This window comes from Xenopus laevis, chromosome 4L (genome assembly GCF_017654675.1).
Source record: "Xenopus laevis strain J_2021 chromosome 4L, Xenopus_laevis_v10.1, whole genome shotgun sequence".
Lineage (NCBI taxonomy): Eukaryota > Metazoa > Chordata > Amphibia > Anura > Pipidae > Xenopus > Xenopus laevis.
Window position 1 is genome coordinate 45025351 of NC_054377.1, and position 27998 is coordinate 45053348.

At 37.7% G+C, this 27998-nt stretch overlaps 1 protein-coding gene across 1 annotated transcript in view; it reads left to right on the forward strand.

Annotated features, from left to right (window-relative positions):
• LOC108714032 (polycystic kidney disease protein 1-like 2) overlaps positions 1-27998 on the forward strand; it is a 62733-nt gene that overhangs the window by 25951 nt on the left and 8784 nt on the right. Inside the window, exons 15-37 of the mRNA XM_018257873.2 lie at positions 796-941; positions 2036-2230; positions 3922-4047; positions 5083-5253; positions 5334-5458; positions 5832-5958; positions 6984-7115; positions 9219-9447; positions 9800-9990; positions 10126-10356; positions 10497-10598; positions 11470-11648; positions 13899-14045; positions 17300-17499; positions 17874-18100; positions 18628-18835; positions 21420-21648; positions 22289-22517; positions 23527-23623; positions 24398-24532; positions 25421-25606; positions 26733-27060; positions 27807-27940. Of these exons, the coding sequence (XP_018113362.1) occupies positions 796-941; positions 2036-2230; positions 3922-4047; positions 5083-5253; positions 5334-5458; positions 5832-5958; positions 6984-7115; positions 9219-9447; positions 9800-9990; positions 10126-10356; positions 10497-10598; positions 11470-11648; positions 13899-14045; positions 17300-17499; positions 17874-18100; positions 18628-18835; positions 21420-21648; positions 22289-22517; positions 23527-23623; positions 24398-24532; positions 25421-25606; positions 26733-27060; positions 27807-27940 (4074 nt within the window). The remainder of the gene's footprint in view (positions 1-795; positions 942-2035; positions 2231-3921; positions 4048-5082; positions 5254-5333; positions 5459-5831; positions 5959-6983; positions 7116-9218; positions 9448-9799; positions 9991-10125; positions 10357-10496; positions 10599-11469; positions 11649-13898; positions 14046-17299; positions 17500-17873; positions 18101-18627; positions 18836-21419; positions 21649-22288; positions 22518-23526; positions 23624-24397; positions 24533-25420; positions 25607-26732; positions 27061-27806; positions 27941-27998) is intronic.

A 27998-nucleotide genomic window follows, 5' to 3' on the forward strand; every position in this document is an offset into this window, starting at 1 on the left:
TAGCTGCTCAGCAATGTTGGGATTAAAACTGGAGCATGTTAGGTTGGATAACATTAAATAGTAAAGACTAAAGCCTACTTTTTTGTTGCTTTTGAGTCTACTCTGTCTCCTGCCATTTTCTTTTGCACCTTATGGAAATGATATACAGTATATGTTTTTATTGCAATATAAAGTACAAAAAATCTTCAGAACAATTAAGTACTACAGTGCAGCTAAGTTTCAGCCGCCCCCAATAAATTCATTACTGTCTGTATTCTTCCTTTGGGGTCCTAGCACTAGTTTTTGCTTTGAAACAATAATTCAGCCTTAGAAAAGGCCACATGATCACATGTGGCAAAGGCCAGTTTATTAACCTTACAAAGACACTGTGGGCATCATAATAGGAGACAAAGGCCACATAAATTATATTTCACATACCCAAAACCAACCAAATATTTTCCTTCCATATCTAAAGTGGGTGAATGTACATGGGGGTTACCCACCTTCTGTTTGAAGAGGCTATGTTGTTATTATTTTTTATTTCACCCAAACATCACTATCGTTTTTAAATACCTCTTTAGCACCACAACAAAAGTCCCAAATCCTAACTGGATGAACCTATGGACTTATATAAAAGCAAATGCAACATTTTTTTTTCCAGTTGTTTTTCTGTTGAACGTGGCTGCTTGGGGGGAAATGTTTCTTCATAAAGTGGGGAACCTGGCAAAGAGTTGTTTATTGATATATTGAATTGCATTAGGCAATGTACAAGCCTTTATAGGCATTTATATGATTGTTACTTTTGGTGGATTTCAGACTCACAGCTCTACTGTGGCAAAGATCCTGAGCTGCCATCAATTTTTCTGCCAATGGGAGAGAAAGAAAATGACTTTATTTTAAATCTTACCGTTACTGTAAGTAACATGTATGGTGCTTCAGTAAACACAACTCTGAAGGTTAAGGTAAGAGAAACATGTTTAACATTTACTTCTACATTCATAGGAGTTTAAAGCTTGGGAACAAATACTTGCATACTTTTGATCCTGGACACATCACCTAAATGTAAACTTAACACCCCAAAAAGTCAAAGTAAAGATGTAGGAATTTCTGCCGTAGCTCTTGTGCAATTTTTTTTAACCAAGAAAACGGCCTATATGTGAGTTGCTGCTGGGCCTTTGGCCCAGGGCTTAAAGTGGGAAAATGGGGAAAATTTTTTTCCCTAAAAGCATCAGTTAATAGTGCTGCTCCAGCAGACTTCTGCACTGAAATTCAATTCTCAAAAGAGCAAACTGATTTTTTTATATTTAATTTTGAAAATCTGACATGGGGCTAGACATATTGTCAATTTCCCAGCTGCCCCAGTAATGTGACTTGTGCTCTAATAAACTTCAGTCACTCTTTACTGCTGTACTACAAGTTAAAATGATATCACCCCCCCCATCAGCCCTTCAGCAGAACAATGGGAAGGTAACCAGATAGCAGCTCCCTAACACAAGATAACAGCTGCCTGGTAGATCTAAGAACAGCACTCAATAGTAAAATCCAGGTCCCACTGCGACACATTCAGTTACATTGAGTAGGAGAACCAGAAAGCAGTTCCATCTTAAAGCGATGGCTCTTTCTGAAAGCACATGACCAGGCAAAATTACCTGAGATGGCTGCCTACACACCAATATTACAACTAAAAAAAAATATACTTGCTAGTTCAGGAATGACATTTTATTTGATAGAGTGAATTATTTGAAGTGTAAACTGTAACTGGGTTTAGGAACACTGCTCAATGCTTTGACAGAGACACAATACTCTAAATAAGATGCATCTAACAAAAACTGACACTTAAGTGGTTTTGGACATGTTTCTTTTGTTTACAATAAAAACATATTTTTGTTTACTTCTGTCCTGTCTGGAATGCCTGACTACTCACAACTTTTACCATTATACTGTAATGTTTTGGCTATTGGTTGTAGTGTTATGTTTTCTCTATTTAACATGAGGCAAGAATTGTGACTGCTGTTGTATCATATGACAACTGATTGCTCTTGTATTTTTCCTCCAGGTCAGACAAGACGAGATAAACAATAACAGCCTGACCCTGGTGTCTTTGGTATCTGAGATGTCGGCAAACATTTTAAAGGGAGACAGTGCTGGATCCTCTCTGATCCAGCTTTATAAATCTGTATCTTCTGTCTTAAACCAGATCATTCCTGGGGATATTGCCACTTATTCACTGCAGACAGAAGACAAGAAAGAGGTTAGGAACATGTAACATTTGTCAGCTGAAGAGAATTTTAAAATCATCAAGTTTATCCAAAGGGAAAATGAATCATGTATATAGGGCTTATCTTCCATGGGACTCAAAAAGCTTTATAGCAAGGCAACTTTACAGCAAGAGCTTGACATCAAGGCAGCCATTATAAGCACACTGTGTATGCTAGGACACCAGGAGATTAAGTGAATTATTCAGGCTCACAAGGAGTTGCCATAGTGGAACCAGGGTCTCTAGCATGAAATCCCACATCAATGGCTGATGATTTAAAGGTGTTGTTCACCTTTAAATTAACATTTAGTATGATGCAGATAGTGATATTCTGAGACAATCTGCAATTGTTTTTTTTTATTTGCGGTTTTGAATTATTTAGCAGCTCTCCAGTTTGCAGTTTCAGCAATCTGGTTGCTAGGGTCCAAATTACCCTAGCAACCATGCACTGATTTGAACAAGAGGCAGGCATATGAATAGGAAAGGCCTGAATAGAAAGATGAGTAATAAAAAGTTGCAATAACAATAAATGTGTAGCCTTACAGAGCATTTGTTTTTAGATGGGGTCAGTGACACCCCATTTGAAAGCTGGAAAGAGTCAGAAGAAGAAAGCAAATAATTCAAAAACTATTTTAAAAAATGAAGGTCAATTGAAGTTGCTTAGAATTAGCCATTCTATAACATACTAAAAATGAACTTAAAGGTTAACTATCCCTAACTCCTGTGTTCCAGAAAACCTTGGCTGGGCCAAACATGACCTATTGTAGCCATTGTTGTCCAACATAGGGCCTGGCTGAGAGAAGTCACCATTCAAGCAACAACTGCATGCCCTCTCCTTTCTCTGTGTTAATAAAATTGTTGACAATACTGCTTAACTTTTACTTAACACCCCTCACTTAGTGTTGCCACCTGGCCAGCATTTCACCAGCCTGGCCAGTAAAATAGCAGTCGAGCCCAGAGTCAGTATTACAAATTTACCAGGGTATGGCTTCATTTGGACTGTGAAATAGTGGGAGGAAAGTTGTCGAGTTGGGAAGGGTCAGTTTTTGCAGTGGTCCCCAACCAGTAGCTCGCGAGCAACATGTTGCTCCCCAATCCCTTTGATGTTGCTCCCAGTGGCCTCAAAGCAGGTGCTTATTTTTGAATTGTCTTGGAGGTAAGTTTTGGTTGCACCCCCAGGAACATTTCTCCATGCTTCTGTTGCTCTCCTGTTCTTTTTACATTTAAATGTGGCTCACAAGTAAAAAAATGTTGGGGACCCCTGGTTTATGGTCTGGTATAGTCTAGCCTCTAGTTCAAATATGTATCAGATGCACTGGGTTCCCCCCACAATTCAAAAACAAAAATAAAGGATCATAAGGATCTAGAGTGCTCAACGGAACTAAGATGGGGAGTTCCAGGTTACTCAGTGCTTTATTTATACAATGTTGCTCCATTGCAGCTGAAAGAGCAGACTGAATTGCAATGCTATTAAATTAGTAATATCCCCCCTTTTTACAATATGTTGTAGATCAATAATTAGGAGTCTAGACCTTGTCATATACCCGCAACTTTGTGTAGAAAGTAGAATAGCACTAGATAATCATTAAGCAAGGTCATTTGTATAAAAATATTTTATTAAAACAGCAACGACAACTGTCTTTCAGATGTGTGTGTCTCATTAACCTCTACTTTTTGATCATTAGTTACGAGAAGTGATGCTTACAGCGCTCTCTGCTGTCAATATCACATCCTTGCACACAGCCCTTGAGATGTCCGAGGTGCTGAAAGACCTGACAACAAGGAACGAGGAGCTCTCTGCTTCTGCCCAGGTGAGTGCAGCCATATTTTAGCAAAATATGAGAACATGTTCTACATGCTTTGTGCTGTTATAATGCTGTGTGTTTATAGTTTCCAGCCCTACTTTAGACGCTGGTTCTATAAAGTGTATATATACATATATATTTTATTGGGGTTTCATTTAGCTTACAAACCATTTGCAAGCTATGAGACAACTAGACTTTATTGTATGCTGTTTCTGATTTCAGTGCAGTTAAGTTCAGTGTATTTCCTAAAAGATTCAATTAAAGTTTGCAATATTGTTCAGTTCTATAACCTATTTATGTGTGGTCATAGTTAATCTGTAACTTTATTGCACAGGTTAAGTATACTAGAAGTCAAAAACTGTGGGCTATTTTTTTTACCCCTATCCGGTTTGGTAATTAGGCTAGCAAAAAACTAGCAAAATTGCATGTAATTAAGGTGTGTGTACATTAATCTTTATAGCCCACCCTTCTTTACAAAGAGGTGCTTGTTCTAGCATAGTGTACAGACTTTCAAATTGATTTTCTGAGGGTGCGCGTACACTGGATTTTGGGAGAAAATGTTGCATTTTGGGGGAAACATGGCAAATTGTAAAAATTTAATGTGTGTTTTGTCCCTTTATGTTACTGATCTGCAACTTTTGGCTGAGGAACTGTTTGGGATTTCTGCTTTGCATTACTAGACTGCTTGTCAGACACAGTAAAAAATCAAGTTTAACTCTTCTAGCTTCTTATTGGAACATTTAATCCATCTACAGAAAAAAAATAATCTGCCAATGACCCAGATTCTTTGTCTGCACTAATAGGGTCAACAACTGTAATATAATGTCACTGTGTTACAGCACTTAATCTTTTATGCTCCTGCTTCATCACAATGTTTGCAGTAAAGCATAAGTGACATATTTATAGTAAACAATTGCAAAATTAATTCTGTCACATAATTCTTCAGAAATTATGATCTGCAGCAGTTTAGGATGTTTCCAATGAGAAATTGTACTTCTATGATTTGTTGTTTCATTTTATGTTCTACTTTCTCCTCTAAAGGTGGAAGCTAGCAATGCTCTGAAAGGTCTCAGTGAGTCCTTACTGACTGTGAGCAATGAAGCAGACGACACTAGGAAGGAGGCAGTACAACACCTATTCAATGCTGTGAGCAATGTATTGGAAGCCACAACACTAGATGGCAGCAGCATGGCCACCGAGATGACTGCACAGGTTAAAAAAAAAACTGTGTTTCTGTCTCTGATGTATGTACTGTTATAAAATGGAACTGATACTGTTCTCTTGCTGTATAGAATGCAGTGTCTCTCCACTTACTGGGTGCAGTGGAAAACTTACAAAGCGCTCTACTAATGGGTAAACTGCCAGATAATGAGCCTACCATCCTGACTGCACCCTCAGCTTCAATGTACATAAACAGGTGGGTGGAATGAATCTTGAAAAAAGGATGTTTCAATTCCAAACACTGTTTTGGCTAGGCTAGATTATTTTGGGTATAGCAGGAAAGATGCACTCAGGGGACTCTAGCAAATTTGCAATGAGAGTAAATTGTAGAAGTAACTCTTGTTACTGCTTATACAAGTTTCTTGTATACACAGTAATTAACTTTCATCTACACACTGTGCTGTATATATGATATACACAGTTTTTAAAGAGTGCACAATATGGTTAGTGGCTAAAATGGCTTATCATGGTCTCTTTTCACTTACAGAATGATAAAATAGCAAACTGACCTAGACTGCCAAGGCAATGCATTAATGCATTATTTTTTTACTTCTCCTTGCTTTTTAAAGGATGAAACCTGGTCACTTGGAGGGAACTTCTGTGAATATTAAGGACCCCAGCACAGCTGCCTTTACCCTACCTTCTCTCTCCTCTCTCAGCATCCCTATAGGAAGCGAAGATGCTGTCGATCTACGGGCAAGTCCTACTTATCTGCAAATTTTCTATATATGTTACTGATTAATAAATTTTGTTTTGCATTGTAATTGTATGATTTAATCATTGATTTAGTTAGGGTTTATATATGGGATCTGCACCATTATTTTTAATAGCAGTTAAAAAACACAAGTCATACTTATCCCTGTTAAGGGAAGAGCAATTCCATACAGATCAACCAGTTTGGCCTGTGAACATATGAATCCATTGCAACGTGGTTAGTTACAGTATGTAATAACTACAATGATCTGCTTGATGTTGTTAGTTAACACAGTCTACCCTGAATTCATTTAAACCTCAAAAGCTAAATACATGTATAAAATGAGTTATGCTGGGGATTTGTAACCTATGGGTCAGACATGATTGGTTTAGGGTGGGTCTAAATTATATATTTTATAATGTAAAGACCTTTCTACAATAGCAAATTATAACTAGGCAAATAACTGATACTTAAAGCAATTTTAGGGTCACAAAATTACGTTTATTACCCTGACTAAAAGGTTAATAAACCTTGTGCTAAACCTATTACAAAATAAACAGAAAAATACAGAAGCATCTGTATATAGCAGTGCTTTGGTTATCATGTATTCTTATACACCACTGAAAAGTAACATTTGTTGTAGCTGTCTTGGGGTCAGGGAATGAGGGGATACACTGAATACTCTATTTTGAACCGAATCCAAACCCCATTTGTATTTTACTTCCTTTGTGTGCTGAAAAGTTACATGATTTTAAATATTTCGATTCAATTCAATAGGCCATATCCCAAACCGAATCCTGAATTCAATACATTCATAACCAGTATTCAATTTTGCAACAGTTTATTATTTTGTTTAGTTTATTTCTTATTTTGTACAATTATTATGCCTACAGTGTAATACAATCAGTGAAGCAGAGAGAGGCAGTTGTGTGTTACACTGTGCTGTTGCACTTAAGATATTTCTATCCTGTAACCAAAATTTGTTTTGCTTAAAGAATCCTACGGAACTGTATTCTTTATGTTTCAGATGGTGAGTTTCTCAGTCAATCCTTTCTCCTCAAGTAACACTTTTGACATCAGTGGATCTGTAGGAGGCCTAAGTCTCACCAGTCCAGATGGCTCAGTCATCCCTGTTAAGGACCTCACTGAGCACATAGAGGTGAATATTTGTTATGCTTTCTTATTAGCTGTGCATGTCTAAGTCCAGAAGAGGGAGAAAATTGATGTGTCCTCCTTTGTTATTGTATGAGCTGTCTAACCACCATAACCATAGTCAATATAAAGACAATTGTATATTGTTATAAGTAAAAGCAGACTGAGGAAGCAGACCTCCACCAGCACCCTGTACACCCGTAGTTACTTAGTAGTTACGCCGCAGATTTCAGCTACTTCCTTTCACCAACACTCCAAAACAGGGGTGCCCAAAAGGTAGATCAGGATCTACCAGTAGACCTTTAGCTGGTGATCAGTAGATCTCAAGACACTGTCAACAAACAGCTTGTCTAAATCACCTTCCTATTTCATGCTTTTCATTCAGATATTTAATATGTGAAGGTTACATAAGAAATAGTTGTTTGTTAAATATAGCAATATAAATTTTCTCATAAATCAATATAATATTTAAGTAATAGTTTCAATGGAACAGAATGCTAATGATGCGTTTATGGATGTAGCTCATAGTGGGACAACATCACTAAAAGTAGACATAGTAACATAGTTAGTTAGGTTGAAAAAAGACACCCGTCCATCAAGTTCAACCTTGTAACATTTTTTAACCTGCCTAACTGCCAGTTGATCCAGAGGAAGGCAAAAAAAAACCCACCTGAAGCCTCTCCAATTTGCCTCAGAGGGGGAAAAAATTCCTTCCTGACTTCAAAATCAGACCAGCCCCTGGAACAACATGTACTATGAGTTATCTTCCATAACCCTCTATTCCCTCACTTTCTAAAAAGCCATCCAACCCCTTCTTAAAGCTATCTAATGTATCAGCCTGTACAAATGATTCAGGGAGAGAATTCCTCATCTTCACAGCTCTCACTTCCGAATATTATGTGGCACCTCTTTTCCTATAAACGGAATGGATGACCTTGGGTCAGCTGGAAAGACCTACTGGTAAATAAAGCATTAGAGAAATTATGATATCATCCCCTTATATATTTATACATAGTTATCATATCACCCCTTAAGCGCCTTTTCTCCAGCATGAACATCCCCAATTTAGCCAGTCTTTCTTCATAGCTAAGATTTTCCATACCTTTCACCAGCTTAGTTGCCCTTCTCTGTACCTTCTCTAATACAGTCCTGTTTGAGTGATGGAGCCAAAACTGTACGGCATATCCTAGATGGGGCCTTACCAGTGCTCTATAAAGTGTGAGAATGACCGCTTTCTGCCGTGAATCAATGCCCCTTTTAATACAGCTCAAGACTTTATTTGACCTTGATGCTGCTGACTGACATTGCTTGCTACAGCCAAGTTTATTATCTACAAGGACTCCAAGGTCCTTTTCCATAATGCATTTGCCTAGTGCAGTCCCATTAAGGGTATAAGTGGCTTGGATATTCTTACATCCCAGATGCATGACTTAATATTTATAAACATTGAATCTCATTTGCCACTTAGCTGCCCAGATTGATAGTTTGTCAAGATCCTGTTGCAAGGATGCCACATCCTGGATGGAATTTATTGGGCTGGATTTTTGTGTCATCTGCAAACACCGTTACATTACTTATAATACCCTCCCCTTTAGTTAAAGTATGGCCACTCCTGCTCCAAAACAATTCAGGCAGGTTAATTGGCTCATGATAAAACGGACCTAGTGTGTGTCAATGTGAATGGGGACGTAGACTGTGAGCTCCACTGGAGCAGGGACTGATGTGAATAATGTATAATCTCTGTAAACTGCTATGGAATATACTGTAGGTCTACCCTTTTCATTCATATACAGTCTATATTTAAACTATGCAATCTAAGAAATTAAGACAAAAGGAAAAGTTAGAATGCAACTCTTAATAACAAAAGTTCATTTAAAGATACCCTCTAATTACTGCTGCCTTTGGGTTTGAATTGAATCGACTGGCCAAGCTGTCTGCTATCTGACTTTAAGGTGATCATGTAGTTGCACTTTTTTTAGTTTCATAAATGATGACCATGAAAAAAAGCTACTGACAGATTTTGCATGCCTGCTTTGGCAATTAACTAGCCTCAACATTTTACTTAGTTTATAATCACATCTTGTTTTGCCATATTTTTATTTCCATGCAGATCATTTTACCAAGATTTTCTGCACCTGAAGATGAGAAGAGCATATTAAGTCTGGTGAATTTTACATCTCTTCTCATAAATGTGACTTCTTCCAGTAATTCCCTTGTGGTTCATTTAGAACCCAGTGAAGAAATCCCCTTGGTGCTCTACTTGGGGTATGAATATCATCCTAATGAAACAAATTATGACATCAGTACCCATCTGCCAAGCAGAGCAATGTACAGTGGAGGTAAGCTAATGGTATGAATAATGGAAACTATCAAGGATATTTATATTACAGTTATGCTACAGTTTAGAATCAGATTGGACATCATTTTTCAAGCATTATGAAAGAATAAGGCAAATGCTATCTTTTGGAAAAGGAGAATGTTAGAAGCCATTTTAATTGGAGAAATTCAAAATTGTGGATTTTGACTGCCCTCTTAATATTTAGATTGAACAAAAAGAAACATAAAATCCTGCTTTTAACAGGCATATTAATTGATGTCTGAGTGTACTGAGTTTTTTTTTTTAAAAGAAGAACAATAGATCACTAGGGATGGCAGTGTATTTCTTTAAATCACATGATCGTTCCTTTTCAGAAACTATATATTCTTGGGTAATTGGCCCAGAGGAGCTGCTTTTCGGGGAGGGAACCTACTACTTGTTTGTGAGATCGGAGCTTGAAGACTTGACCCCAAATGACAACTTGACCATAGCTGTCACTTGTTTTAGTACTCAGTGTATGTTCTGGGATGAGGCTAATCAGGACTGGAATAATACTGGCTGTCATGTGAGTATCGGCAATATTGTATCGGACATGGAGTCATAGGGACATTTCTATGTGGAGTACATTGCATCTAAAAATAAACTTTTATTTACTGAATTTAATACATGTGTTTCTTTTTAAATGTGCAACTGATTCTAGGTTGGGCCCAAAACCACTCCTAGCAGCACTCAATGCCTTTGCACTCACCTCACCTTTTTTGGAAGTTCCTTTATAGTGATGCCTAATGCAATTGACGTCAGCAGAACAGTGGAACTCTTTGCTACTTTTGTGGATAACCCTGTGGTGGTGACCACGGTTGGCTGTATAGCTGTTGTTTATATCTTAGTGATGATCTGGGCCAGAAGAAAAGATATTCAAGACAATTCAAAGGTCAGTCAAATATAAAGTCTTATTTTATGACTCACGTACACCATTTACAGACCATTGTCATAATATAAGATCTACAGAGATGTACTGTATTATACATTTGTCAGTAAATATTTAATTCACTTTCTTCTGCTTTGGCCCAGCTGAAAATTATAGCTTTAGAAGACAATGACCCATTTGCCCAGTATCGTTACCTTGTCACTATTTTTACTGGTCATCGGAGAGGAGCTGCAACAACATCAAAGGTATTTGGCAAGTATAAAATTATGAACCATTTTAAAAGTCTGTACCTGCTTGATTAAAACAGTCCATTTAATTTACCCAGAGGCCCTTTACTTTTTCCCTAAGAATCACAGAGATCAGAATGAAAGAACTCATTCTACAATGGTGCAATTCCCTTGAAGTGTCTCAGAATGCTATAACATAATAGTAGACAGGCCCGGACTGTAGATTCTGGCAAATGCCATCATTGTAGATGTTTACAACCAGACTTTTGGGATTTTCTTCCTGAAGCAAAAATTGTTTCTGTTCTCTCCATGTATTAGAGTCTAATCAAACATCTAATCAACATTAAAAAAATAGACAACATAGCCCATTACTGTAATAGAGTTCCTGCAGAGCATTATCCTGAAGTCAAGGTAGAGTAGTTAGAGTTTCAAACTATATAGGTTCTTTCTCTCTTTCAGCTTCAGAAAGGACCTATATGGTCTAAAATGTTGCTGTAAAAGTGCCATATGTAATATAAAGATGGTTTTACTAATCGCAAATTAACAGACCCATCAGTGTGTCTATAGGTCTTATCCCCTCCTTCCTGCCTTAATTTCACATTGCTTGTGCAGAACCTCAGACAGAAAGTCAACTGCAAATTTAAAGACAGATACTTACATGATTATTAGTAAGAGGAAATTAGGCTGCGTTCTATCTAGCCACATAATTGCATAGAGAATGGATATTGTCAGGGGAACTATGCACTCTATTACTTGGTATTTTTATATTTTATATAGTAGTAGGAAAGTGATCTTACTACATACAAATAAACACATATAGGCATAGGATATTCTCCCAGCAGACTTTTATATTAGAAACATTTTAAACATTGTTTCCTTTTTTTTGTAGGTAACTATCACGTTATATGGTTTTGATGGGGAGAGTGATCCTCACCATCTTTCTGATCCAGAAGGAACTGTGTTCGAGAGGGGAAGCGAAGATGTTTTCTTACTCACAACACTTTTCCCCCTAGGAGAAGTGCAGAGCATCAGACTTTGGCATGATAACTCCGGGGACAAACCGTCTTGGTAAGAAACTTTACCAAAGTGAGAATTTACATTGTCAAGAGTGTTTTTTAACAAAAATATTTTCTTACGGGAATGGTACGAGGTAGAATGTGTGGGTGATTCTGGGAATAGCTCAGAACTGTTGCTTTCTCATTTAACCACCAGTTTGGTCACCCAAAGCTGGTTTAAGTTAAGTAACTGCCCTAAATTTCTGAAGAAATAATTCAATGTAATGAGCTTTCAGCTGAAAGTATTAACATATTGAATGTAGATGGCCTTGTGCATAGCTGCTCCACAAAATGTAGGCGTTTGCATTGGTCCAACTAATGGTACAACTACTACATATATGGTATGGCAAGTACCAGAAAGAAAGGAACTGCAAAGAAGAGCTAACTAGGTCGCACAGCCTTGTTAATAAATATAATTAGATTGTATGTGTAACTTGGAAACCATAAAAGGAATAATTAATGCCTTAAAAATTTTTTTGATGAGTGATTTAAAATCACTTAAAATTATGATGTATCCGATCTGGTTTCACTGTTCTAAGGATTGCAGTATATCTGAGTGATAAAATACGTAAACCACAGTTCGCATTCCACTAATCTGTAGAAGAAGGAATCACCCAATAAAACATAACATTTAATAGTTCATTTAAAATCAAAAGAGGGAATTTTATAAACACTGACGGGGCGGGAATCAGGAGGGTGTCTATAGTAAAAGAAATTGAAGTATCGTACAAGTGTTAATTCCAAAATGGTGTGCAAGGAGAGTAAACCATTTTGCACACCATTTTGGAATTAACACTTGTGCGATACTTCAAAATCCAGCATACAAGGTGTTTGTTTGTCCGTTGTATTTCCCACAATGGGAGCCACCCAATTTCTTTTACTATAGACACCCTCCTGATCCCCGCCCCAACTCATACTACTATTAGAGGGCATATAGGCTGATGTAATGATCTAGGTGGAACCAGTATTTTCATCACTCAGATATACTGCAATCCTTACAACAGTGAAACCAGATCAGGATACATTATAATTTAATATAAGTGTTTTTAAAATTCCCTCTTGATTTTAAATGAACTATTATATGTTATGCTTTATTGGGTGATTCCTTTTTCTACAGATTAGTGGCGAACTGTGGCTTACGTATTTAGCACTCCTTGCACTATTGCATTTTATTAATTTATTACTCTTAATTGTTTATCACAAGATACAATATTGACAACATATCAAAGTGTGGACACAATGAATTTATTTTGAATGAATTTATTTGCACTCATCAAAAAAAAATTATAAACGAGGCTGTGCGACCTCGTTAGCTCTTCTTTGCAGTTCCTTTCTTTCTGGTACAAATGTCATGTTAATTTTTTAAGAGCTGTCGGCACGTCCAAGATTAAAGGACTTCTAAACAGTGGTGATGGGTGTTTAGAAGGTGTGGAAAAACCAAGAAACCCAATTTGCATGGTGTGGCAAGTGTTTGTGCTATGCAAGTTTTACCTTGTTCATGATTGTCACAAATCAAAGTAAGTTACTTTTCAAATTATTTCTCCTTGTTCTCACTAAAAGAACAATCTTGAATCCTAGTCTTAAAGGAATAGTTCAGTGTGAAAATAAAAACTGGGTAAATAGATAAGCTGTGCAAAATAAAAAATGTTTCTAATATAGTTAGTTAGCCAAAAATGTTATGTATAAAGGCTGGAGTGAACAGATGTCTAATAAAACAGCCAGAATCCAACTTCCTGCTTTTCAGCTCTATAACTCTGAGTTAGTCAGCGACTTGAAGGGGGGCCACATGGGACATTTCTGTTCAGTGAGTTTGTAATTGATCCTCAGCATTCAGCTCAGATTCAAAAGCAACAGAAATGACCCATGTGGCCCCCCTCAAGTCTCTGATTGGTTACTGCCTGGTAGCCAGGGTAACCAGTCAGTGTAAACCAAGAGAGCTGAAAAGCAGGAAGTAGAGCTCTGACTGACATGTTATACATGAAATCACTCCAGCCTTTATACATTACATTTTTGGATAACTAACTATATTAGAAAAAATTTTTATATTGCACAGCCTATCTATTTACCCAGTTTTTATTTTTACTCTGTACAATTCCTTTAAAACAAGTGGACAATAATATAGGATTAAGTCAATGCGGATACCTATGGCCTTAAGTAGCATTTTAGGCACTTAAATGTTGCCCCTGGACATTTGACTGGAAACCTATTTGCTTTACATAAGTTTCTGCTTTATATTTAATTTCCTTCTTTCTGGTTGTTCTAGGTATGTAAACAGAGTGTTGGTCCATGATATGGAATTAGACCAGAAATGGTATTTCCTGTGTAACTCTTGGCTGTCTATAGAAGTTGGAGACTGTGTACTTGATAAAGTCTTCAGTGTTGCAACAGAGGAGGATATGAAACAATTCAGGTAAAAAAATGGATGTCTTTAACAACACTTTTTAACAGAGTTTAAGCCTAGATCCATACAGGTCCTTTTTACAGGCAGACTGATTTACATTGAAAACCTTTTACATTTAGAAAGATAGCATTCCTAGCATTGCTGAAGCAAACTTACAGGCCTTGGGAGGTGGTTGCCAATTTTTATTTATTTCTCTGATACATTTAAAGCAGACAACATTGTGGTATTTAATGTCGAGTTCTGCATGTTGGAGTGTTTGGTTATTGAACTGAGGGGCAGCAAAAAAATCAATAATATCATGTTGGTGCTGTAGCAGTGATACTGACATTATATTATGAAATTATTGTATTATTCGTTATAAATTCACTGTAGAATGAAAATGTATTATAAAACATTGTATTGTGAAATCTGTTTATTACACATCATTTAAAAGGGATACAATAAAAAGTGTTTCTTTCTGCACACTAAATCATTGGTATTACCCAAGAGAACTGTTTTTCATAAAATGGCATTATAAAACTACTTTTTGGTTTCCTCTTCCTCTAGTGTGGGCGACTTATCTCCGAATGCTTTCCCACCGTCATTAATATGAATCACTGGTGGGAAAACATACGAGTTGCTTCAGCTTTCCGAAATTGTCCTTTGCCTGAAACTTTGAATTACTTCAGAAAGCCGAAATAACTAGTATTTTTTTCCAGCAGTGATTTACATTATTGCCAGTGGGAAAGTATTCAGAGCAGGCCTGGAGTTGTTGGAAGGCCCAGGACTAGAGCGGCACATTTAAAGGGGCAGCATGTCGCCCAGCCCCATCTATTTTTCCAGGTTTCTATAGGACACCCGGTCTGGAGTTACAGGGGGAGCAGAGGAGCCATCCAGAACAGGTGCGATATTAACTTGCACGTGTGTTGAGGGAAGGGGACACAGGGTTTGGCCAGCCTAGGGGCAACTCATTTGCAAATCCGGCGCTGATTCAGAGCCAATTAGTGTCCTGCTACAGAGGAGATTAATGCAGAGCGACTAATCTCCTTGTCTGAGAGTGGCTTTAAGACATTTTACCCCATAAAATGCCTACAGGTGTGATCAGCCATCCAGGGTTTCCACACAATTAGCTCTAATGTGATTGCATCATATATACCTAAAGCAAAAGTTTAGTTCATTCAAAAGTGACTGAATTAGGTGGCCTTGATGGTCAAGGTGTGGCCAGTATATATGTTCTAAGCCAGTGCTGTGCAACTGAGCGGCCTGTGGGCCCTCCATTGAAGTCTGGTTGCTTCGATTGCTTACCTTTGTGCCCTGCATTGTTGACACCTCATATTCAGGCTTTAAAAGCCTTGCATTGTTCACACTTGTAATTCCATGAATTGTTCACACCTTTTAACCCTGTAACCTGTAATACCCTGCATTGATCGCAACTCATACTATCAGTGCCCAGATTGTTCATCTGTTCACACCTCATACAGACTATAGATGCAGCACCGGCATTGTGTCACTGTACATAGTACAGTATGAACTGTTAATATTAGAGTGGTTCTGATAGGTTTCCCTGTCTCATACCCTTCTCTAACCTACCTGTGTGCGCCATACTCTGCCTGTGTGTGTGCCTGTACAACTCTGCCTGTGTGTGCCATACTCTACATGCCCTAATCTGCCTATGTGCCATACTCTGCCCATCCAATTCTGCCTGTGTGTGCCATACTCTGCATGTGTGTGCCTTTCTTTGCCTGCCCAACTCTGCATGTGTGCCATACTCTGCCTGTCCAATTCTGCCTGTGTGGGTCATACTCTACCTGCCCTACTCTGACTGTGTGTGCCATACTCTGCCTGTGTGTGTGCTCTATGCTGCCTGCTCTATTTGTGTGCCATACTCTGCTTTCTCTGTCTGTTTGTGCCATGCTCTGCCTTTGGAAGGTTAACATGGCAGGGGTTTATTAGCATTTGGAAATACATGTTAGGGTGTCCCCAAGATGTTTAATCATGTGCAGGGGGTTGCTGTGCTGTCCACAGGGGAGGAGGAGGCATATGGATTTAAGGATTTGTTTTAATATGACATAAACTTTTTTCACCTATGAGTGATGAGCGATATCTCTGCAGTGAGCACCAACCATTAGATATTTGTGTGCTACCACCATTAATGTGGGCATTGTCTTAACATCTTTTGTGATAACATGGATGAGGTGTAGTGGGTGTAGTTTAAAAAGTAGGAGTGCTCAGCACTAGCTTAAATTTTTGGCAATTTGTGTTTTTTTCTTTCCCAGATATTTTATTTTTTCCTAGGATTTACACAATTTTAACACTGGCAAAAGAAGAATTGGGTTTCTATTGTATCTACTGTATTCAGCACTTATATGGCTTTTTAACTGATCTTCTTGTACATGTATACATGATACATGATATATTCAAAGGTCAGGCTACCGTCCATGCTTATGAAATATCAAACGGGGTGATCCAGAGAAATTCCAAGCAGTACAATATTTTACCAACTAATTCATTCTTTCTTGTAGGGACATTTTTCCATGCAGCTAATAAACTAGTAAATAACAGTGCTTTGTGAATCTGCCCGTATGTCTTTCAAGTTTGATTTGTTAACTATTCTTACTGCATTTTAATTCATTAAAATGTGACTTAACAGTCTGATAAATCAAATGTGACAATTTTTTTATTTTTTTCTTGTATTGTGCTATGCATATTAACATTTGTATTCAGTTCAGTTTTATGCAGAATCTTTTGTAAAGGTTTAGATATTCAGCCTCCCCCAGCCCAGAGTATTCAGAGCGGTGCTTACACACGCTGTTTATGTGGGCTGCGGATGGCTCAGTTCTCCTGTAGGCTAGAGAGCTGTAAACATTTGTACAATTGATACATGGGGTCACAGTTCATAATTTAAAACAATGAGGCTGATCCAAGAAATCCAGACAGGTAACATTTGCATCAAAGTTGAAAGAAAATATGATTTACTGTGTTTGTGTATTTATATATCACATGTTAGACACTATTATTTGCTTGTGCCCACCTGCTTCACCTCATGAAGCCTGCTCTAGCTAACTTCTAATATCTGTCATGTGTTGTAATTTTATTATTGCAATAAACATAACCTCACTGTTTTCTCCTTCTGTTCTATCCAAAACAACTTTCAAATTACTCTTAATAGCCGTTTATTTGTGTCTGGTATAACAGCACTTGCCATTCAGTTTTCTATTATTTTATTGCGCATTTTCATTGGTTCAACTGCTCTAATGAAACATTTTTCCTTCTTTTTACTTTAGCAATCTATTTTTTATGAAGACTTCGAAAGGATTTAGGGATAGCCATATTTGGTACTCTGTCTTCAGTCGTTCTCCCAGAAGCTCTTTTACCCGAGTACAGAGAGTGTCCTGTTGCTTCTCTTTGCTTCTTTGCACCATGCTGACCAGTATTATGTTCTGGGGAGTACCCACTGATCCAGCTGAACAGAAAATGGACATGGGTAAGGCTTCACTGATTAGCTAAAAATGGAGAGGGCTACTTGTAGACCATAATGTAATATTGTTCTGGGTTACACCTATTGATACATTCTAAAAGGAAATTACCATGTAAAGGCCACCAAAATACACATTTCTTTGTTGTATAATGGGCTACTCAAGCTATTTCATTTCTATATTTTTTCATTTCCTTACCACGAAAGAAACACTCTATAAAATGATCAATTCAGGGTTGTTTTTTTTATGATGACGCTGGTATACATGGTCATCAGTAAGGAATACAAGCTTTAGTAACCAAGCAATATAGGTCTTCAGTTTTTATATTTTGTGGTTTTTTTTAATTGTTTTTTTTTTTTGTGCCCAATTATTGTCTTTTCAGGTAAGATTGAATTCACTTGGCAGGAAGTGATGATTGGATTTGAAAGCTCCCTCCTCATGTTTCCCATCAACCTCCTGATAGTTCAGATATTCAGAAATATTCGGCCAAAGCTAGCTAAGAAACCAGCGGAAAAAAAGGAAAGAAGCTTTAGGTCTGATGCTATTAAAAAGTCTCCTTCCTCCCAAGATATCACCACTGCCTCTCTCACCCCAGAGGCTGTGATGAAGGTAAGAGGCTGGTGCATGAAAAAAAAAACTATTTAGGTAAATAAATAGATCAATGATCCGCGACCAGTGGCTCACTAGCAACATGTTGCTCACCAACCATTGGATGTTCTGCCCAGTGTCTTCAAAGCAGGTGCTTATTTATGAATTCCTGTCTTGGAGGCAAGTTTTGATTGAGCAAAAACCAGCTTTTCTTCCAAACAGAGTCTCCTGTAGGCTGTCAATCCACGTAGGGGCTATCAAATAGCCAATCACAGCCCTTGTGTGGCACCCCAAGGGACATTTTACATTTAAATGTGGCTCACAGGTAAAAACAGGTTGGGGATCCCTGAAATAGAGGATAAGGTACTTTTCCTGAAATGGATTTTTATATACAGTATGACAAAGAGGCCAAACGTTTTACTTTTTCTGCCATAGTGTTGCCTAGTTCAAATAAATGTCATCCAAATACACTTGATTTAATGGAAACATTTCCTCCTCATTCCATTGCTAATACTTATTAATTTCTGTGGATCTTGTGTTTCCTTTAGGATATCAGAAGAATTGCAAGTTCCCTGTTTAAAACCCAGAAAATACCCCTTCCAGATGTGGATCTTAGGAAATCGACCGATATAAACAAACTCTTGTCACTAGTAGAAGATATAATTCGCCAACAAAACAGAGCTGGACAAGAGTTCTATGATGACAGCAAAAAAGAGACATCCCTTATACTCAGCATGGGGTCTGTAGACTGGCAAGGTAAGATATTGGAAACTATGGCTTCCAGAATCCAATCTGGATGGCTGACAATGTCTTGCTGGTATAATGAAAAGCAGGTAGAAATCCATAAGTTTGCTTTCTCTAAAGGTAAAATTTTAAAATTAAAAATTTGTGGAAGGAATATAATGCATTTTTCAATGAATATGTCATTGATTCCCTAGGCCCTGAAGCAAAGCACCTTGTGACCTATCATTCCACCATTGAATTACTCTGCTCCTAATACTCTACACACTTTATATTTTACTGCATTAAACTCTTCTACCCTAGAATGCCCCCTCTACAATATCCCAGTGCTCATTTACAAATGCAGTCACAAGTGCAAACACAACATTGTACCTGCTTGTATTCTATTTATATACACATTTGCACCTATAAATGTTTCTTGCAAGTTACCACTAATGGGCCATTTCAGCCTACCTTGATGAGTTTTCATGCAATTTTTCACATGACAGTAATTTTTGCGTGCCTTGTAAAAGTCACTTGCATTTTAGGAGGTTTTGCTTCATATCTTACATTTTTTTCTGCATACCATTGTACTTGCTTGCTGTTTTTGGCACTGTCTACATGTGTCACTGTGCATGTTGTAAGTGATACCATTTGTGCACCCATTAACTACAAAAAAACATGCGGTAAACTTTGAGTCTGTGCTGGTAAATTATGTACAAGTGGCAGTGCACCCTGTTTTACTGATGGCTATTATGCTGGATTTCTGAAGAAAATGCTACTTTGTGAATTAAAAAAGCTCATGAAGATTTGTGAATTTTTACACCTAGTGCTAAGCAGTTGTATCAGTAAATGTGCCCTCCCATGTATGGCAGAAACAAAAAAGCATCAAATATATAAAGTAAAATATATTATTTTATTTACTGCACCCTACTCTCCGACAGAAAGCAATAAGGATATATTTAGTGATGCTTCTCTGCTTCCACACAAAGAATCCCTGCAGAGGTCACCTAAATTAGCCTTCATTTCATAGACTAGCCAACCAGTACATAAATGATGTTTGTCATGCATGACATTTTTAAATAATGGATGGAAAGTGGGGAGACAACCAAGCCATGCCATTAATACATTGTACAGAAGATTGAGGTATAGGGACAGTTTCATAAAAACAATCACAAAACGGCAATGGAGAAGTTGGTCTTGTCCCTGATAGAATTTAGATTGGATCAACCTCCCGGACATATAATGGGTTACTCTCTTTATATATCTGGGAGGACAACCTGATCCAGCTGTGACAAGCTGGCTGCCTGTACACATGGTTTTTGGGGGAAGTTAGCAGGTTTAGCAGAGGATCAGGAGCAAAAAGACAGGGATGCCATGTCTTCAGGCAAAATACAGATTTTTTTCAACATAAAGTCAAAGGAATACAGTTCATTACGTTCCGTCATCCTGCATTCAAAACTTTTCTCCCTGTCTCGTGTTATCACCATTCAGAGTGGCTTCCACACTCTGGAATGTTTAGGCTTCTAACTAATCAAAAATAAATGGAAAGCCAATACCTTGTCTGCTACAAACGGGTGAATCCCAAACTTTATTCCATGGTGCTCACAACACTTCAATGTTCAAACGTTTCGGGACCACATGGCCCTTCCTCAGTGACAATTAGCATAAGAGATTGTACAACTTTTATAGGCAAAACCAGTGTGACCCCTAGTGGTGGTCATCTCAAATGTGCATATAAAAACATTTTTAACCATTTGATAAACATATTGTTAAGAACATACATGTGTACATCATATTATATAATACAAAATATGTGCTATTATTATTTTATCTTTGCCAATAAAGAATTCATGTAAATAACTATCTTGATCTGACAACGCATGTAAAGTGCTTCATATATTTGTAAAGTGCTTCATATTCCACTTGTGGCTAGGCCAGAGCCTCTACCCAATTCCCCTATCTGGACTTTAATGAGTATTAGGCTTCTAACTAAGCCAGACTTTCACCTCCAGGGACAGAAATTCACCAGCTTCTGGCCTGGCTCACCTTCTGGCAGTACCACAACCCTCACCAGCACAATGAGATGTCCACAGGGCCTCATACACTCCTCCAGCGCAAGGAGGTCTCCAAGGGCACTGCCACTGAGGTGTAGCCCACACCTCTTTTATTTGCTGCTCACCTGCAGCTTAATCAGACTGCTACCTGTAGCTGGAGCATCTGAAAACATTAAATGCTGAATGGAATCGAGGGACAACCCTGCTCTCCTCCATTCACTCCAGGAGCCCATTTATCGGCTTTTCCTGAGCCGGCAAGCAAACAGCTTTACTTGCTGCAACACTATACATTTCCACTGGCATTAACTCTGTATTAGGTTCAACACTGGTGAACAATACACGTAACAATGATAATTTCAAGCACATCTCTTACACAATCCATTATATCCCTCTCTTTGAAACACACACACATGTGATAATTAAATAAAGTATTTATTGTAAGGTATAATACACCCCCTGCAACCTAACAAAAGTGTATGATGAAAAAGATAGGACAGCAGCAATTAGGGGAAAACAAACAATCATTTACTGACACCCAGAAATCTGCTTTCATCCTTTTTCAGAGGAATTAAGGAGCCCAACACCAGAAAAGAGCATGAGAGAAAAGCCAAGGCGCAGTGATCAGAACCGTTACTTGTACCTACAGCTGCAGCATGTAGAGAAGAAGCTGGAATTCCTTGGACCCTATCAGTTTCAGAATCCTCAGAGTTACAGCCGTGCTGTTTCCCAAGTGCAGCATATGAAAGGAATCCTGGAGAATCAGCTATGTTCATCAAGTGCTGCTAGTGAAGTGTGAGATTTTGCATATGAAATAGTTTTTTCATCTACTATATTGAATTCCATCTGGAATTATTTTTCCCAGACAGATAAAAAACATAAAAGGGTGTCTTTGCTATAATAGTCTTGAGCGTATAAATAAAAATGCATATTTTTACAAGTTATATTGAAAACATTTTTTTTCAGAATTTACTAAACAATTTTGCTTTTCACCTAAATGTATTTGCCTGCTCTCAGGTGGCATAAATCACTATAACCTATAGCAGCTTTGTCTTCTCTCATTCCAGTGAAAAGTAGCTGAAATGGTTTGTCTTCAGAATGACCATCTATTGGAAAGTCTACCTTACGACAGAATCTATATCGGACCATAAAACGTAGTCACAAATATTAATAAATCATAGAACATAGGCTGTATATAAATATAGGGGATGGTCTTTAACTTAAAATATAAAACCTTTTACTGAGCTATAGGCTGTAGATTCCTAAACTTAAAAAAAAAATAATGCTTATTATTATACAAACCTTTAAAAAAAATAGTTAATATTTAATATGTGGCAGAATTAGGAGATTGCATTGAACATTGTTCTTTAATGCCATAAAAAGTGAAATGTTTTACACTTTGGATAATTTTAGGGCTACACATTTTATTTTGTAGATGTTCATCATCAGTCAGTCTTTCTGAGGATGGAAAGAAGAATACATCAAGAGGGCTACCTTGGTGGTTTGTTTTTATAGGTTGGCTCCTTGTGGCTGCCACCAGTGGTGTATCTGCATTCTTCACTATGTTGTATGGGCTACATTATGGAAAAGACAGCTCAATCAAGTGGCTCATCTCAATGGCAATTTCATTTTTTGAGAGTCTCTTCATCACCCAGCCTTTAAAGGTAACAGAAATCTGTTAATTAAGTTGCGTTTAGGAGAAAATAATTTTCTAATCTATCTACCAAAATGCACTCTAAGATAGCCTATTCTGCCTTAAAGGGGTTGCTCACCTTCCAAACACCTTTTTGCAGTTTAGTTGTTTTCAGATTGTTCACCAGAAATAAAGACTTTTTCAATTGATTACTTTCTTCTTTTTTTACAGTTTTTTTCCCAAAATATAAATTTAATGTTTTAATCTGTTCAGGCTGGTGTTTCAGTCTGGCATCTGGTGATCCAGGTGCAGATTCGGAACTGTCAAAATTTGCTACATTAATTTATACATTTCTCAGCAGCATTTGTGGAATATTAGCAACTATTGGATCAATTTTAACAGCTGCCTCCTCCGGACTAAAGATACAAAATGTATCTAATAATGTATCTTTATGTAATTTAGAACGGTTTGCAGCTTCAAAAAGATATAAGAAGGGTCTGGCTGGAAAAACCCTTATGGGCCCCCGCCGGGCCAGACCCCCAATCCCGATATTCAGATTTTACAAACAAAAAAACTATTTTTTTCGGCACCAGTCAGTGTCTTCATTCATGCACGCCGAGTGGGGCATCACAGTATGGGGGCGGTGGTGCCGGAGGGGGGCCCTGGACAGCAGTCCTGGTGGGCCCCAGGCCCCCCAGTCCGACCATGGACATAAGGAGGTGAAAAATGGAACTTGAATGAAAATATAATTGAAAAAGTCTCTATTTCTTGTGAGCTATCTTAAAAAAACTGAACTGAAAAAAATTGTTGGAGGGTGAACAATCCCTTTAATTAAAAATAAGTCAGTTTTTACAAACTGTGTTATTGGGTTTAAATTTATAGAACAATGGTTTGGAGGTTTGACACATACACACACACACACACACACACACACACACATGATGTGCAGTAATGTGAGTATTTGTGCTCATGAGAAGGGAGGATAGGTTTCTATAAGTTGGAGACTGATCTTAAACTTACCTCAATATTTTCTGTTTCAGGTGTTGGGATTTGCTGCATTTTTTGCCTTAGTTCTAAAGAAAGTAGAACCAGAAGATGAAGAACAGGCCACTATTAATGGAGACCTGTCTACCCCAGGTATGCATTTTTCAATGTACAAAAGAAACCCCATTTATGCATACTTGCACATTTACCTGCACATCATCAGCACACAGTTTTGTTTGTATCTTATAACCTTCTGTAATATTGAGTAGAACTGAATTGTGAGAAACATGGAAAACATGTATGTGCCTCCCCCAGTCTGTCCTTTATGAATACAATGGTGCCTAACACAAGCAACAATCTTTATAAGGGGTGGCACATTCTGTGTTCAGGGTGTAAAACTGCAAAAGAACATGGTGGTTTGTGACTTTTGTTTGCACTTTTCACTCTGCCCTGCACTATTTAATGAGCCATAGAAAAGCTTATGCCCCAGGCGTTAATACACCTTCTGCGATTAGGTACAAATTTTCCACCAGGCACACAACAGGCTGCATCTGTAAGGGAATGACCAGCATGCAGGCATGAAATAGTAGTACACTTACAAACCTTCAGTTACAGTAGGTGCAATACCAGTGGTCCAACAGCAAGTGCCTATAGGGGCAACTATCAAAGCAAACACTGTAGAAAATACATAAGAAAATACTAACCTTGTTTACTTGCATTTTTTAGATATGCATCATCTAATATGATCACTTTTCTATTTAGCAGCTATGTGCATTGTGCATTCTGTAAGAGTACTATTTGCTGTTTACAGGAAAAGGACTGCAGAATTTCTTATACTTCTAAAACAAACAATTTCTATCAAAAATTTGCTCAGAATGACTTGGTTTACATAAGTAGTCATTTTATTTCATAATTGTTCTTCCATAGGTGACCCAAATCCTCTACTAGGTTCTCGCAGAGACAGCAACATCTACCAGCCTCCTCCTCCTACAGATATCACCAAGATGAAGAACAATCATATAAAAGAGCAAAAAGTGTTTGCCTTAATTCGAGAAATATTGGGTATTGTATCTGACTTATGTACTATGGAAGGGGTCTGGCTGGTTTAGAATAATAACATACAATAATAAAAAAAGTCATACATATTGCCATTCATTCCACCAGTTAATACATTTTTGCTATTCTTTGTGTACACAATGCTGTGTCTATTCTTCTGTTACAGTAGTAGTAGTAGTAAAAAGGCTTTTATATGGGGGTGTGGGAATTAGTACAGTTTGTCTAAGAGAAGGTTCTGATGGGCTACTCTATAACAACATGCATGCAACATGCTGTAGAGCATTTCTACATAATTAAATGTGGGGTCTGCCATCTTTGGGGATACTTCTGGCAAACAATATGCCAGTTCTGATAGTGGGCCACCTGTCCTAGTGGGCCTTGGCCAATTGCCTCTTTTGCCCATAACTTTGCATACACAGTTATTATTGTTGGTAAAAGGACAGCAGTCTAGGGATGGGCAAATCTGACCCGTTTCGCTTCCCCAGAAATTCGCTGTCTGGGAAAATTCACCAAAATACATTGAAGTCTATGGGCATCATTTCTGCGGCAAAACTCGGCAAAAAGATTTGCTCATCCCTACGCATCACAAACACAAGGTGTGAGCTAAGATATTAATGCTAAATATTTATACGTAAAGCCCTAGAAAATTGCCAAGGAAACACAAAGTTTCAGGTACATATATAGCTATGATTTTGTACCATGTATAAACATGCTAAACCTCAGCCATAAGGCACCGCCAGAACTCTGTAATCAATACCTACCCCAAGCAAGCAGTAGCTATAGATCTGCATTTTGTGTATGTTTCAAAAAATCCACAGTACCTTCTTTTAATTAATCAGCAGAGGACCACTAGATTTGAGCATCATTAACCTCTATGCTTGCATTGTGTTTCAGCCTACCTGGGGTTCCTGTGGATGCTCTTGCTAGTGGCCTATGGACAGAGGGACCCAAATTCCTATTACCTCAATAAACACATTGAAAACAGTTTTACAGGTGGCTTGGAAGATTTGTGCAGCTACCAAGAATTCTTTACATGGGCAAACACAACTCTTATCAACAATTTATATGGAAGCCATCAAGGTAATAGCACAGGGACTACAAAAACTGTTCTATCAGAATAGGAATTGCATTTCTAACTCAATTAATCAATTAAACTGAATAGAAATATTAATCTGACTGGTTACTAGCATCCTAATAGCACTGAAAAAAATGCTGAGGTTGTGGGTGTTATAGGATAACAACAACTTCTGTCAGTGGAATCCTTAGGGGGTTATTTACTAAGCTCCGAATACCCGAAATTCCACGAAATCCAAAAAATTTGTGATTTTTTTTTTTATATAAAATCTGACTTTTAAAAAAAATCACAAATTTTTTGGAATTTATTAAAGCCAGAGGGCTAAAAAGCCAGAATATAAAAACATGGCATCTCAAACCTGTCGAGGTTGCATAAATGTCAATGGGAACAGTCCAATTGATTTTTGGTTGTGTCTGGGGTTTCGGGCAATTTCACAATGTTTTCGGAGCTTTCGGGTGAAAACTCAAAAAAAGATTTCGGGGAAAATTCACGGAAAATCCTGAAAAACTTAGCTTTTCCCGCAAAGCAAATTTTCAGGAAAATATAATAATAAATAAGCGTTAAAACCCCGAGCGGGTTCGATCGGAGATTGTAGCAGCCGATATTGAGATAAATTTGGACCTTGATAAATAAACCCCATAGAGTTTTATTCAACAACATCTGAAGGCCTGCAGGTTGTTCATCTCTGATCTATCCAATTTTCAGATGGGGGCCTTACCCTCGCTGCACTTTTAGATGTAGTGATATATGATAGATACAAACAGCTGTGCTTGTTTATTATTATAAGCAGTCTCTATCGTGATTTCTCTTTTTATGTCAATGTACATCTGTTGACATTGCAAGGGAACAAAGAACCATATTTTGAGAAATCCATATGGTCTGAAATAAATGGTTTACATTATCAGATATATCTCAATTCAAATAAATAATGTAATCATATATATCTGAACTATTCTGTGTACATAACCGGGTTAAATGAGTCAACATTTACAATAGTAATATAATTATTTTTGCATTATTTTGTCTTCCCTTCCTCCTGTGATATAAATGTTATTACGATACTTAAACTTTGTAAGGGAAAAATGTTGTTTAATATTGTGTGCTCTGATAACCTCTAATTTCTGCAAATAGGATTTGTAACTGATGGCAATTCTAAGCTTGTTGGTGGCGCCAGAATGCGTCAGATCAGGATCAAGAAGGATTCTTGTCCAGTAGCTCCTGTACTGCAGAGCACAATTGATAACTGTCGAGCACCATACTCTCTGGATGCTGAGGATATGGGCCACTATGATGGGAGTTGGAATTTCTCCACTTTCACCAATGCAAGTGATGTAAACTCACCATGGTATTATCAAAACCATTCCAAACTCCGGTCCCACCCAACATGGGGAAAAATGGCAACATATAGAGGAGGTGGCTATGTGGCAGATTTAGGAAATAACCGGACACATGCACACAGGTAATAATAGGATACCTACCCATATATAAAGCAAATGTTTATGCTTATAGATTTCTTTTCACTCCGGAGGAAGAAAGTATGCAGCCCCATTATTTCAAAAGATACAGTATATCCCATCCAGTTTCCTTCAACTGAGAGGCAAAAATCAGTCTTTTTAATTCATCCTGCAGTTAAATTGATTAACGCATTCAGTTTGACAGTATTGTTAGGTGCACATTAATTGCAGCATTACACATATATGGTGCTCATTCATGTTTGTATACTTGCCTCCATGACCACCTTAGATGCCAGTACAACAGATGACTTAGTCTCTTTGAGCTTTTTGCCCATATGTGGTTTCAAAATTATTGCTTACCTGATCAATATTTCATGGGGTTTGTTCATATGCCAAGTAGCATTGATAGAAATAATTTTGAAACTCATATTGTATGGGCTGTGACTTTGATCCATAGCTGACAATTCCCCATGTGGCACCTCAAAGCCATTCATCGTGTGAACAATTAAGGAGGATGGGACATAGTATGGGGAAAGTTATGACAATAAAAGTTCAAGGTCTCTTTTTACATGGATGAAATAGTTAACTATTTGAGCTAAAACTGTAACAAAACAGAGAGCTAAAGGACTACAAAACCAATGGTGGTAAAAACCAAAAATTAATAGTATAATGAGTAACATAACATAGGGGCATTGCACTAAAAAACATAAATACTTTATTCATTTTGAGCACTTGTCTTAAATCTTTACAGGGTTCTGCAGGATCTATTCAGTAATATCTGGCTGGACTCTTACACTCGAGCTGTCTTTGTGGAATTCACTGTTTATAACGCCAACGTGAATCTCTTTTGCATTGTCATACTTATGTTCGAAACAGATGCGTTAGGTAAGACTATTGTCACGAATTCCATCATTGGGTTGTGTAATATGATGTGATTTCATAT